This window comes from Camelus bactrianus, chromosome 11 (genome assembly GCF_048773025.1).
Source record: "Camelus bactrianus isolate YW-2024 breed Bactrian camel chromosome 11, ASM4877302v1, whole genome shotgun sequence".
NCBI classification, from domain to species: Eukaryota; Metazoa; Chordata; class Mammalia; order Artiodactyla; family Camelidae; genus Camelus; species Camelus bactrianus.
In genome coordinates this window covers 24,748,721-24,763,135 of record NC_133549.1, presented here as the reverse complement: position 1 = coordinate 24,763,135, position 14,415 = coordinate 24,748,721, and the positions used below count along the sequence as shown (strand labels likewise).

The window sequence follows — 14,415 nt, the reverse complement described above, 5'->3', positions numbered from 1 at the left end:
TATCCGTCAGGATCGGGTCAGGAAAGCACACCACCCTGGGCATTTCTAACCCAGGGGATTTGTTACAGGGAATTGGTTTCCCAGCAGATGAAAGGCTGAAGGAGCACAAAGGGAATGCTGGAATAACCTAGAAATTAGAAACTGTATGAAGCAGCTATCACCCTCTCAGCTGGAGAGAGGAAAGGGAAGAGGGATGGTGTTACCAGAACCTAGGACTTTGAGGAGGGGCCACCATGGAGCTAGTGACTGGCGTCCGAGGGGACTTGTGAGTGGACTGCATGGCTGGTGTAGGGAGTAGCAGAAGAGCCTGAAGCAGTAGCTGGTTGTGTGTTGCTGCTGCTGGAGGGAGATCAGCAAAAGCAGGAATCTGCAGGAGAGTCCTTCTCCTCACCTTCCTCCCACCTTCCAGTCTCCCAGCAGTACCTCCCATTGGCAGAACATGGCCCAAGCTGCCAAGGAAGCCTAGAAAATATTGTTTGCAGACTTGCAGCCCCATTGCTACAGAGCCTTGGGGCTGAAAACGATATTAGGGGTGAGGAATATTACACAAAACAGGCCTTTGCATGTACTGTTGGTAGGAATGTGAACAGCCTTTAGTGAAGACAGTTTGCTAATATCTATAAAATTTTTATATATTTATTTATTTATTTTATATTGAAGTACAGTCAATTACAATGTGTCAGTTTCTGGTGTATAGCACAATGTCCCAGTCATGCATATACATACATATATTCGTTTTCATATTTTTTTTTCATTAAAGGTTATTACAAGATATTGAACATAGTTCCCTATACTATAAAAAATTTTAAATGTGAATTTTCTTTGACCCAACAAGCCTATGTTAAGAAATTTATCCTATAGAAATGCTAGCCCAAGTATGGAGAAGTATATTTACGTGCTGTTTCACTGGGATATTTTATACAATTTCAAAATTTAGAAATAGCCTAAATTTTCTTCATTAGAGGATTGGCTAAATATATTGTTGTATTTCCACATTTAATGAAAACTGTGGCCATTAAATGTAAGAGTTTTACCTATGTTACTGAGTGATAAAAGCAGTTTTATGTGTGGTTTGACATTTTGTCAGGCTGAAGAGTCACTGTACTGAAACCAGCAAGATTTTTCAGCTGCTGCAGACATAAACTTAGAGATAATAAGTGCAAAATTTCATGTGTTGTAGTTTATTTTTTTCTCTCAACAGTTATGAATGCAGGGATGAGGAAATATTTCCTACAAGCCAATGATCAGCAGGACCTAGTAGAATGGGTAAATGTGTTGAACAAAGCTATAAAAATTACAGTAAGTATTTGTATTTTTTGTGAAAAAAATTTTAATGTCTGAAAGTGATTTTTACATTTTGAAAATATACCTACTGAATGTCTTCAGCTTACCAACAGTTTGTCCCAGACTTACTCAAAGTTTGTTTAAAAAACCGATGTTTATAATGGGAATATATTTTCTTGTACACGGTAACTATTGGCCCTTAAAATCAGCCCATAGATAGATGCCTTTTTAACCCCTTGTGTACTTAATAAGGATACATGTTACTGCAGATTTTAACCACTTTACAGTGGTGTTTCTAGGGGAAAATGCTTGTAGAGTTCTGCCTCGAGGTTGTGTCCTCTCCCCTACCTGACCCTAAGAGTAGATTAAGAGGCCTGAAGCCACCCACCCAGGGAATAGGAGGAGGCCTCCGTCTGTCCTCTGAGCTGGGGCTGGGACTGGTGTTAGATGTGGTGGGAGTTGAAGCTAGGAGCAGGACGAGGCTGGGCAGGGCTCAGAAGGGACTGATAGGGACTGATCTGAAGAGCTGTGGCAGCCAGAGTCCTGCCTACGTGGTCCTTGGACCTTTGTCTCAGGCTCGAAACTCCTTGCTGCAGCTGTTTGCCCTCCAGTTCCCAGGCCTGCTGTGCCCGCACTCCTTTTCTGTGCTGCAGCTTCCCCTTCCAGCCCGGGCTTCTCTTCTTGGTCTTCTGACGAATTTTAATACGCCCTGATTATTTACAGTGTGCCAGGCCTTGCACTGAAGGTTTTACCTAAATTATCTGGAAAAGGGAGGCTTAGAATTGTTGAGTAACTTTTACAGGTTTCGTAGGTGGTAATTGTGGAGCTGTGAGCCACACCCAGTCGGCTTGACTCTGGATCCTAACTCTGAGGCACAGTGCCTCACTGCTTCCTGAATAGAAGAGCCTCCATCCTTACTCTTTGACCCTAAAGCAGAAAACAGACTTCTCTGGGAGAGTTTACTCCTGCTGACCATAAGCGAGTAGACAGATCCCATGCCCTGATGAAGCCTCTCCTTCCCTTTCTTCTCAACACTGGTAGAGAAACAGAGTAGGCCCGCCCAGAAAAGGTCAGGAAGGAGATCCTGTGTAAGATTTGTGTAAATTGAAGTGTGTTTTGCTAAAATGAGATTATTTACTGACCATAAACGACTTATTCTTTCAAAACATATGCCCTGAAAGACAGCATATGTTTGTTTCCATTTAAAATGAATGATTCCATATTTATATCATAACACAATAAAGAGTTAATATAACTAAAGCTGTTCTCAGAGTTAAGTCGATTTTTTTATCTTGCACCAGAACAGCTTGTTACCACATGACAGAAAACACCCACGCACTGCATCTGATCTGTACATGAAGCAGAAGTTATTTTAGGTTTGTGCAGTTTCAGGAAAGGAATTTTTTGAACTTATTCAGAAGTATGAATTCTTAAAGAGTTTCAACTGATTGTTTTTAACTCAATAAATATTCTCTATTTGGAAAATTTCTTTAGAAAGTATGTAGTAACTTTACTTAATTCATTTTTATAATAATTTGTAATAATAAGCAGCACTGGTTTCTTAAGAGAAAAAGTAGTGAATGGTCTCTGGCTTTTTATCATTTTGGGGGCTCTTGAATTAAAGATATGAAACCATCTTATACAGATGACACTTTAAACTTATTCAAATACAAGAGAAACTGATCAGGGATTGGGTGATGTTTCAAAGTATGCAGACTTTTAAGTAGCTTTTGTGGTCTTACAACTTTTACATGTTGAAATTTTCAAGTGTTTAAGATAAATCTACTGGTATTCATGTTTTTATAGTTCACATTTAGAAAACATAAATACGTATAAGATATAGAAATCCTTAGCTTGTTAACAAAGTGATTATTACTATGTTGAAGTGAATATAGAATAGATAGCACTTGCTGAAAAATCAGCTTTATATAGATACACATTCACTCATAGGATAGAAATGAAAGGGTTTCCCATGCTTTAATAGGGTATGTTTTATTTAATTGTATTCTTTAAAAAATCTTAACTAGTTTTAATTTCGTATGGGATTTACTCATTTAAGTGTATTAGGGTGTGGAATCCTTAATTTGTCATACTTGCCTATGGAAATTGCTGGTGAGTTACATGTAGATTTCTTTGAAAATTTGAAGTTTACATTTTAATATGTGTGCAGTTCATCTTTCTAGGGAATCACTCCAAATGACATTTTGGTGAACTATGTGATTTTGTTGTCTGCAGAATACAATGTTATGTATAAACTTAAAATTTTTGAAAATCTAAAATTAGGTTTTGGAAGTATATGGTTTCATAACAGAGCTGATTAGAGGGTAGTGCGTAAGGAAATGGTGATTATTTAACTACTTATTAATTATTGTACCTTGCCATCTTAATAGACCATCATCCAACACCACAGTCCATGGTTTTCCTTACTTACTTTCATGAAGTGTATGTGAATGTGTGTTGGTGGCTGCCATTAAAAAAATTTCCCCTTATTAAAAAAAAAAGCAACAGTAGAGGAACCAACCCTGAAGGGAGTATTGATGACTAGAGTTCATAAAATGAAATTTTAAAGTGAGCTTTCAACTAATTATTCATTTATATTAATAACTATAAATATGGTGGGATCTGGTCCCCTATTGATTATTAAAGATTACCCAAGATGTATATGGTATATTCCTAAGGAGAAACCTACTTTTAAAAATAGTGTCTTTTCCCACTATAGATTTTAATTTAAAAATCTATTAAAGTTTAATCTAAAAATTAGAGTTTTGAAATTGTGGCCAAAATTCCACACTTTTTTATTTTAATTGGCAAGTGGGAGCGAGTAGAATAAGCTAGAGGACTTTCAACCTAACAAAATGGTATATGCGCTGGTATTTGTGCCCCAAAGTTTAAAGCCTTATAATGTGTTTTTCAACCTGCAGGTCATGGGTAGCCCTCAGAGAGACCATAATACCCAGGGGTTTGTGTTTGATCTTTTTTAGCTTTCAGTCTTCAAGCCCTCCATTTTGTTCATTTCTTCTCTAGACATTTTTACCTTTTCTTTTTCTACTGTTGGAATTTCCTGCAGTTAGGATCATGTGCAAATGCCTGCTAAAAATACATTCAGATCTCTCACTGGAAAAAAAAAAAACACGACAGTTATAATAAAAGAGGATAGGGAAGCTAGGGAGGGGGCAAGAGGTGACAGGCGATGAAACCAAGCGTGTTCAATGTCTTTGACGTTATCCTAGTGAGCTAAACAGTTGCCTGATTGGTTTTCTTGGTCCTGAAAAATATGTTTTTTTTAATGACCGAATTTAGACTAAATTTTCATTCAGAATTTTTAAGGGAGTTACTATATTCCAGGGTATTTTGCTTGTATTCTTCTGGTTCTTAGGGAATAAGATGATTACAATGTAGATAATTTTTTATTGTAAAATGTAATTCTAAGTAAATTATCAAACTATAAGGTTAGAATTATGCTATATTTAGCATTTTGTTTTATTATAAGGACAAATGAGAAGCAGTGGGTTTAACAGTATAGGCAGAGATTTTTAATATACTGTCATTTCTGGAAGAAAAATGGAAAAACAAATATAAATTTCAGTATATTTTTAGGATGTATTAAAGCTTTTTTTTTTTTTTAAGGAAATTCTCATATATGACTAAATTCTCAACTTCTTGAAAGAGGGAATAGGCACTTTCCATATGGGTCAACTTTAGCAGCACATTTCAGCTGTATTAGATAATTTTCTCTCTGTTTTCAAATTATTTTAATGCTATTTTCTGCTCTTAATGGGATAACTTGGCCACTTTTTCTCTATCAAAATAATTGAAATACATGGCGCTGTTCATTAGAAAACACTGGGGGCTTCCTTAGCAAATTGTTTCTAGGTGCAGTCTTTTGTAGTAGCCCTTTTACTCTTACATGTTTCTGTGAATCTTGTCAAATAAAATTCTGCCCATTATCATAATTGTCTTTAAAAAGCACTTCAAAATGTGCAACCTCTTAGAAAAAACTCTTAGAAGAATTCAGGAGGCATTCCTCTCTAGCATTCATTTCTCTTCTCTTTCCCGTTTTTTTCTCTCTCTCTCTTGTTTCTGCCCCTGACTGGTATTGTGGTGTAAATATGGATGACAGCATGGAGGGTTGGCCTAAGACCTGGGGAGAAAACCTTGAGGGGAAGCGTCTAAAGGGGTCTAAAGGGACAGGATCCCTTGTCCTCACGGATGTTGCAAAATCATGAGCAGAAATGGAGGAAAGGGAAAGGTAACAGCACTGAGCTATAATACAGCGTCAAGTGCTCTGATAAACTGGGGATGTGGGGTAATGGTGAGTGAGGAAGAGAGTTGCACAAACTTAACTAGGGCTTAGCATAGCCAGGGTCGAAAACTGTGTTCCTTAATGCCTCTGAGCCTGTTTTCTGAGGCTACAGTGGCGATGCCGCCCCTACACATAGGGTTAATAAGAGGATTAAACGGGAAAACACAGGAAATTGCACCTGCCCAAGCAAGCACCCAAATGATGGCTGTAGTACAGTAATACTGTAAAAGAAAGGTTAGTATGAAACTTACGGGGGTACATGCACATACTAGAAATAATTTTTGTATGTGCCAATTATATATAAATTATTAGTTGGAAATATTGTGAGGAAGAAGGGTCTCATATAATGCTTGTTGACGTATTATTTTAGGTACCAAAGCAGTCAGACTCACAGCCTCATTCTGATAACGCAAGTCGCCAAGGTGAATGTGGGAAGAAGCAAGTGTCTTACAGAACTGACATTGTTGGTGGCGTGCCCATCATTACCCCAACTCAGGTGACAAGTTAATTCTTCCAGGGTGTTATGGTTTCACTGCTGTGTGTTGATTTTTGTCTTGTTATCAAAACTTAAACAGTACATCTTTACTGAATTAATACAATAGTTAATTAATACAAAAAACTTTTGTATTTGTTTCTTATTTCAAAAGTATGCTTTTATTGTAAACATTTTGGAAAGCATAGATAAGCAACATGTAACGCTTTTCATGTTTTCTCTGAGCTTTTCTTCTGTGTACTTTTGCCCCAGCAATGAGAATACTTTATAAACAGTTTTTCACTTGCATCTCAAACGTTATTTCACACCATTTTAAATGACTGTGTAATAGTTTTGCCATGAATTTACCACAAATTACAAACCCTCTGTTGTTAGACAGAGTTCTTTTTCCTTTTTCTTCTGCAAACAGTGTAAGTAGGAAAAACCCACCTTTCCTCCTGTGTTCCTCCTTTATTCTCTCACTGCTGTTACACTCACAACACTTCTACCATAAAGTGAGTGGGATTTTCCTACAAAAGCAATTATGTGACACCAGCTGGGTGTCCTACAGTTTAACTCAGTTCTGACACTGTCTGCCTGGATCCCACAGATTAAGGACTCAGTCCCACAAGACTGCCCCTCCACCTCCTTCCATTGCCAGTCGCAAGTCCAGGTGCTTCCGACTGATGGGCTGTAAATTGGAGGCTCCTGTGAAACCCCCACGACCCCTTGGGTTCAGTTAATTTGCTAAAGCATCTCATAGAACTCAGAAAAACAGTTTAGTTACTGTATATCTGCTTATTATAAAAGGATATGATAAAGGATACAGATGAACACCCAGATGGAAGAAATGTGTAGGGCAAGGTATGTGGGAAGGGGGTGGAGCTTCCTTGCTTTCTCTGGGCGCACCACTCTCCCAGCACCTCCACGAATTCACCAACCAAGAAGCTCTGAATCCTGTACTTTGGGGATTTTTATGGAGTCTTCATCATGTAGGTGTGATTGATCTTTAATTCCATTTCCAGGCCCTCTCCCCTTTCTGGAGAATAGGGAGTGGGGCTGAAAATTCCAAGCTTTTAATTGTGGCTTGGTCTTTTTGGTGAATAGCTCTTATCCAGGAGCCCAGCAAGTCATCTCATTAGAACAAAAGACAGTCCTATCACCCAGGAAATTCCAAGGGATTTAGGAGGTCTGTGTCAGACACTAAATATTAGAACAAAAGAAGCTCCTAGTGCTCTGGCAACTTAGGAAATTACGAGGATTTTAGGAGCTCTGTGCCAGGAACCGGGTTTGGAGGGGTGGGCAGAGACCTATAGATGCATTTTCTATTTTCTTACAAATGCTTTGATGAACATTGTTATAGCATAAACTTTAGAGACATAGATAATTATTTCTTAAAGGACAAACTCCTAGAAAGAAAATTGCCAATTCAGAGTGTTTGTTAATATGTGTAAATTTTTGAACTTGTTTTTCTACAGCCTGGCCTAGATGAGCTAGACAGAGGACTAGAATTTTGACTCATTTCTATCCCCAAAGTACTGATCTGCTAAGTTAATTCTTATTTGGCTACTATGAAAAATATAAACTTATTTTAAAACTCTTGTTGAAATTAAAACTTTTGTATGAACTTATATTTCTTGTGTTGATATTGAGTTGAATGAGTTTGTAATGCAAATTACTAGCAGTTGAGAAACTAAGAATTTTAAGGTCATTAATTGGTATTGCCAGTGTTGGGCATTTCATTACCTGTGTGCCTTTTTGGACTTAAATAACTTATTAGTTAATTAGTTACTAAGTGGTTTATTTTGCTAGGCAGAGGATATTTGTATTAATGAGCAAAAATTCCCTACTCTAGTGGAAAGTTACATTTTCCACCAGAATTGAATAAAAAATAAACTAGGATTTTTGTTTATATGTGTATGTGTGTTTACTTTTTTTAAAAAGTAATAATTTGCCTATAGTTGTATTAAGATATTGTAATAGTTTGTATCTGTGGCTGTTTTAATTTTGTATAGTATTAAGATTAAGTGTTTTAATTTTAACATAGATAATTCAGTAGGTTCTAAGAGTTGATGGCAGGTGCCATATTAAAAAGATCCCAAAGAATTTATTGCTTTATCACTTTGTAATATAGTTTATTTAAAGTAGTATTTACCCATTATAAAAGCATTTAGAGGCTATATTATCAGGAAAATTACAAACACATCTTATTTGCATGATTAATTTATTCAGTAACTGTTTAGCAGTGAGTTAAGTGCTAATTTACAAAGTTAAATATGTAATTAATCCTGTTGATCTGTCTAAATGTAGAACAGATTGAAAATTCCTTAAAATATGACTCGAGTTACTTAGTTTTTCTCTTGAAATTTAGGAGTTCTTGAAAATACGCCTTTGGTTAATTTGTAGAATAGATTATCACATGTGTGGTATGCTGTAACTAAACAGGAAGCTCATGCTTTGGGGAACATGAAAACCTGAGTATACTTTTTTTTTTTTTTTTAAAGCACTGGACTTAAATGTTAAAAAAATAAAACTGGGAGACTTTTAGAAAAGAGCAAAGGAAAAATGTTTAGTATCTAGGACAAGGCAAAGAGGTTTTGGACTTGACATCAAAAGCACAATCTATAGAGGGAAAAAGTTGATAACTTGGACCGTATCAAAATTAAAAATGTTCCCTGAAAGATCCTGTTAAGTGGATGAAAAGAAGCCCCACACTGGTAGAAAATATTTGCAAACCACATATCCAACAAAGCCCTTCTATCTGGAATATATATATAAAGAACTGTCAAAACTCAACAGTAAAAATATCAAACAACCCAATTAAAAATTAGGCAGAACTCACCAACAGAAATTTTACCAAAAAAATAAAAGATATGCCAATGGCAAGTAAGCGCTAGAAAGGATATTCACCATCATGACCCAGTAGAGGAATGCAGATTAAGGCCACAATGAGATATCACTGTGTACCTATCAGAATGACTCTACTAAAAATAAGTGATAATACAAATGCTGTCAAAGATGAGGAGAAACTGAATCACCCCCGTATATTGCTGGTGGGAATGTAAAATAGTATAAGCACTCTGAAAATACAAAGGCCAACTTGGATGAATCTTCAGAGAATGATGCTGATTAAAAAAAGCCAGTCTCAAAAGGTCACCTACTTACTGTATGGTTCCATTTATATCAAATTCTCTAAATGTCAGAATAATAAAGGTGGAGAACAAATCAGTGACTGCTGAGGAACTGGGAGTACAGGCTCTAAAGGGGTCTTGTGATGAACACTTCTGCACATTGGTTGTGGTGGTGGTCACACAAATCTGGTGATAAAATTGCACAGAACAGTATAGAAACAGAGACAGAGGAACGCGTGTAAAACTGATGAAACGTGAATAAGGTTGGTGGAAGGTTTCGGTATCAGCTTTGATACTGTGCTGTCGCTTCCCTGTGGGGGGAGACCAGTTGAAGGGTACATGGGCCTTCCTGTACATTTTTTTTAAACAACTTTCTGTGAATCTTTATAAATTATTTCAAAATAAAAAATAAAACCTCCCATCCAACCCCACTCAAAAAGCGCTGATGGCAGGACTTCTGCTGTAAAAGAGAAATCTGTGGTTTAATCAGTGGTATTGAAAGTTAATGATTAAGTATCTCAAATTAATTAGAAAACTCTTCAAAATCTGTGTTGCTAACTGACCTAAGAAAGATTTTAAGATTTTCTACTAGGATAATGACATGAACTACAAGTATGCTTTGAAACTAAACAAGCAAGAAAATAATTTCTTTATTTTGCTTCATTTTAGAAAGAAGAAGTAAATGAATGTGGTGAAAGTATTGACAGAAATAATTTGAAGCGGTCACAAAGCCATCTTCCTTACTTTACTCCTAAACCACCCTCAGACAGTGCAGTTATCAAAGCTGGATATTGTGTAAAACAAGGAGCAGTGGTGAGTAGCTGAACAAAGTACGTGAAATAATGGAAAATGAGTGTGTATTAGCGACTCCCAACATACAGATGGTTTACTTGGTTTTGTGAAAGCCCAGCATGCTGACCCGGAGTCAGGAGATAGAACAGGGTTGTTCTGTGTTCAGAACTCAGCGCTGTTATTTTCTTGGTCTGTCGGCAGCTGCGTAAGCTAATGCTTATTAGCACTAACCTTCAGTTTTAAATGAGCTTTCCTAACAGTTTACGTTTATTCCAGAAAGTCAGAGAAAGGGAGCTCTAGTAGGAAGATGGCAGGAAAGGGAGGGCCAGAGAACGCGGTGTAGAAGGGTCACTTACGTGACACGGTGCTTGGCTGACCCCAGTTGAAGGCGCTGAGACCTCGGGCTACTTACTTAACCTCTCAGGCTCTTCGTTTCTTTTTAAGAAAAATCATATTATAAAACCTACCATCCAGAGTTTTTCTTTGAAAGATGTAAGTAAGAGGGCAGTTATCACAGCACCTGGCCCTTAGTAAGAGCTGTTACGGGTTAGCCTGGATGCTCGCACCCAGCCAGATCCACGATGGGGAGTTGTGGGAAGAGCAAGTAAATTTCTAAGGTTCCAAAGCACCTTTCAAAACAAACTAAATCATAGACTTTCATAAGAAAATAAACTTCAGAGTTTGAAAATAATATTTACAAAATTTCTGTGAATAAAGAAATACTTAAAAGTCTACTGGTGGTTCTGCTTAACTTCACAACACTTCTGGTAACTCTAATTAGCTTACGTCAGCCAAAGGAAAGTTCTTTTGTTTGACTTTCTTTAGGCTAAGGAAAATGAAGGTGAGGGAAGAAGGTTTTTCATTCTAGCAAGTCTGTGAGTAAAGCCAGAATTCTCATTAGGCTGTGACTCACTTGGGTGGTTAATTCCTTTCTTTTAGTTTTACTCTTAAGTCCAAAATACTAACCCTTAAAGATATTGAAGTGCTTTCACAAAAACTATGTTTCATTGACAAAAAAAATTTGTAGAAAATAGGTTCATTTTATTAAATATTTGTTGCTTTGTTACTTAGTATTATAAAGTACCTGTAGAAGGATTCATGCATTCTACAGACAAAGAAACTTGATGTGGTTTAATAACATTTCCTGTGCTTGCTCTTGAACTCTGGTGGGGGGTGGGGGTGGGGAGGATGGGGAAGTGCCTTTGTTTTTTTTTTTCCTCCAACTTTTAGAGCATTAAAAATATAAGGCCAGATTATAAAATCATGTAGTAAGAGCTGAAAGCCAGCCATCAAAGTTGATCTAGGAGTTCGAGTCCTAAGTAGCAAAAGAGATGAAGTTTTATGTGTCTCCAGGGAGGGAGGGTAGTGAGGTTTGTCAGTGCTTGATTGTTTCTGACTGTGGGTTCACATCAGGATGATTAAGTGGTTATCAACATTTGACATTCTTAGAAACAGAAGTCTTATGTCTGTGTTTATCTCTGGTAGATGAAAAACTGGAAGAGAAGATACTTTCAATTGGATGAGAACACAATAGGGTACTTCAAATCTGAACTGGTATGTTGCTAATGTCATAAATGTTGTCAAGAAAGGGCATAATGAATATGGAAAAGAGGAAGAGTTTTCTGTTAGATTGGATGTATTGGTGTGAACTTCTAGTAAAGAGAGATGGATATATGAATACATGTAAATGTCCTCATGTGTTTATATATATATCTGTATGCATATAATATACTCCCTGGCTCTGTGTACTAAAAAGAAACTACCATTTTCCATGGAAAGAAACCTAGGCTCCCTGAAGAAAAGATAAGATTCCAGAGTCGGGACGGGAGAAATAAATATAAAATAAGATTGGAATGTCTTGTATCAGAAAGCAAGGAAGTGCTCACATAATGATAAGGACATGTCAGAAGGACCTCAGATCCAACTTGAAAATGTTACCCCACCAAATTTGGGTCAATTTGAGCATCAAAGTAAGTAATGATGATAATAGATTATTGCCCATTGAACAAAATAGGAATCCATGAACCCATATTCATATAATGAATAAATAAATGAACAAGTGGCTACATGCATGATGATGAGGAGCAACAGATTACATAGTTTCAAAGAACCTACCTACAAAATACGTAAGTACAAAGAGGGAAAGAAGGCTTCAGTAAAGAAGCCCAGCAGCTGCCATCTTAATCAGTGTGTCAGATGATTAAAGTGAACTTCATCAGTGTTCAGATGAATTAAAATCATTTACCACCTGACAGGCTAGCTTGAGAAGAATGCAGCATCACTCTGTGAAAATTCCTGCCAAAGCTGCGTAACCTGAATCTGAGCATGAGGAAGCGTTAGACACACCCAAATGGGGAACATTCTACAGAACAGCGCCCCTGTAATCTTCAATAGAGTCACGATTGTGGGAGTCAAGGAGAGAATAACTGAAGGAAAGGGAAGGACATGGCAAGTGAATGCAGTCTGCGATTCTGAACTGAATTCTTTCGCTTTAATGGAAGACATTGGTGGGGCACCATCCTGATTTTGACAGTTATATTGTGATGATATAAGAAAATATCTTTGTAGGAAATACACACTAAAATATTCAGGTTAGTCGTGTGGGCCAGGTTAGCAACTCACTCTGAAATGGTTCAGGAAAATCGGTTCTGTTTTCCTTGCCAGTTGGTTCAGAGTTTAGTGAAAGAGAAAATCAAGGGGAAAATATCTGGTAGAAAAATGAGCAGAAGACACGAACAGACAATTCATTTACAAAGAAATCTAAATGGTTCTTAAACATGTTAAAAATATGCAGCATCAGTCAAAGAAGCTCAAACTGAAACTTAACAAAAATATTTTTTCCCTCATAGCTGAGTGGAGAGATGGGCAAATCCTTTTTCCCAAAAGCAACTCTGAATGCCATTTCTAACAAAAGGACCCAGGGCGCCTTGGAGAAATGGCCCGTTTCAGAGCTGGGACAGGGAAAGTGCAAGAGGAGGCCATCTAGAGCTTCTAGTTGTGACAGAAAATACGGAAGTGGCTCAGAGGGTGATGGGGACAGGCCGAAAGGACACACAAGTCAGCTTGAAGGGGCTCCCAGTGCCCAAAATGAAGACAGTTTGAGCAACAAAATTAATGATAGTGTTGAATTACAACCCATAGAGCAAAATGAGTCATGAATAAATAAATGGAGAAGGAAAACATTTCCTTAGAGTAAAATTCCAGCTAATATATGTAGATAATTGATAGGGTTAGAAAAATCACCATTTGACAGCCACTATAGTAATGGTGGTTTCAGGCAAAAAAGCCTCCATGTTTGATAAAACTAGTGGGCAAAATTATGATGGGAACTGGGTATTACACAAGCTCCAGGTGTCTCTCCACAAGATACTTAACAATGATAAAGTGGAAAAGAGCAGTTTTACAGTTATGGGCAAATGTGACCTTAAGCTAACACACTAGTAATAGGACAAAGTACTCTCAGGTGCCCCTGAGAATGATGTGCTCGGAAGAACACATCAGCGTCTGTGGTTTCCTGCCAAACCCTAACCTGAATCCAAGCACGATTAACATCAGACAGACCCAGATTAAGGACATGCTACAGAATAACTGGCCTGGACACTTTAAAACTCTAAAAGTCGTGAAACAGAAAGACTGAAGAGCTATTCCACGGTAAAGGGGACTGAGAAACGTGACGACTGAACATAAGGTTATGATCCCAGATTGACCCCAGATTGACCCCAGGGTCAGAAAATGCCTAGTTTTTCTTTCGCTGTAAAAAGATTCTGGTGGGGCAGTTAATGACGTCTGAATATGGTACTATAGATTAGATAGCAGTATTGCATGAGTGGAGTTTCTGGGTTTTGTAATGATACTGTGGTTATATAAGAGAACGTGCTTGTTTTAGGAAATATACACTGAAGTATTTAGTAGTATCATATCTGTAACTTGCCTTCAAACATTTCAGGGAAAATATATATACATACACCATATTCACATATATGTACACAAACAATGATTTAGCAAATTAAAAATAGTAATATCTTGGAAAACAGGGTGAAGGTATACAGAAATTCTTTGTACTATTTTTCTATCTTTACTTTCTGAAAAGAATTTAAAATGAGCTGTTTTGTAAAATTTTTAAAAAGTGTTCAGCCATGATTTAATTATTTTCTTAGTGTTACATAGAATAATGGTATGTTTTAAGCTCATGATGTCATTCAGTAAAACACAGTATGTAGTATTTCATGAAACGTTTAGTGTAAATCTTACGCTGTTAGGAACTAGTTACGTCTTATACTTGAATCTCACATCAAGCTTTATAGCCTTAGGTAAGGTGCTTACTATGTCTAATCCTCAGTTTCTGCAGATAAATAGCAGTGTATGTATTCTAGGGTTGTGGAAAGTGAGATAACACATTTAACACCTAGCAGATGTCTTGGCACTTAGTGGAT

The 14,415-nt window shown here is 37.1% G+C and overlaps 1 protein-coding gene across 7 annotated transcripts in view; it reads left to right on the top strand.

Moving 5' to 3' along the window:
• Positions 1-14,415, top strand: part of PLEKHA1 (pleckstrin homology domain containing A1) — a 46,216-nt gene that overhangs the window by 24,196 nt on the left and 7,605 nt on the right. For all 7 annotated transcript variants that reach the window (XM_045506505.2, XM_074373502.1, XM_074373506.1 and 4 more), the window contains 4 exons: positions 1,202-1,299; positions 5,958-6,083; positions 9,860-10,003; positions 11,468-11,536. In XM_045506505.2, the coding sequence (XP_045362461.1) occupies positions 1,202-1,299; positions 5,958-6,083; positions 9,860-10,003; positions 11,468-11,536 (437 nt within the window). The remainder of the gene's footprint in view (positions 1-1,201; positions 1,300-5,957; positions 6,084-9,859; positions 10,004-11,467; positions 11,537-14,415) is intronic.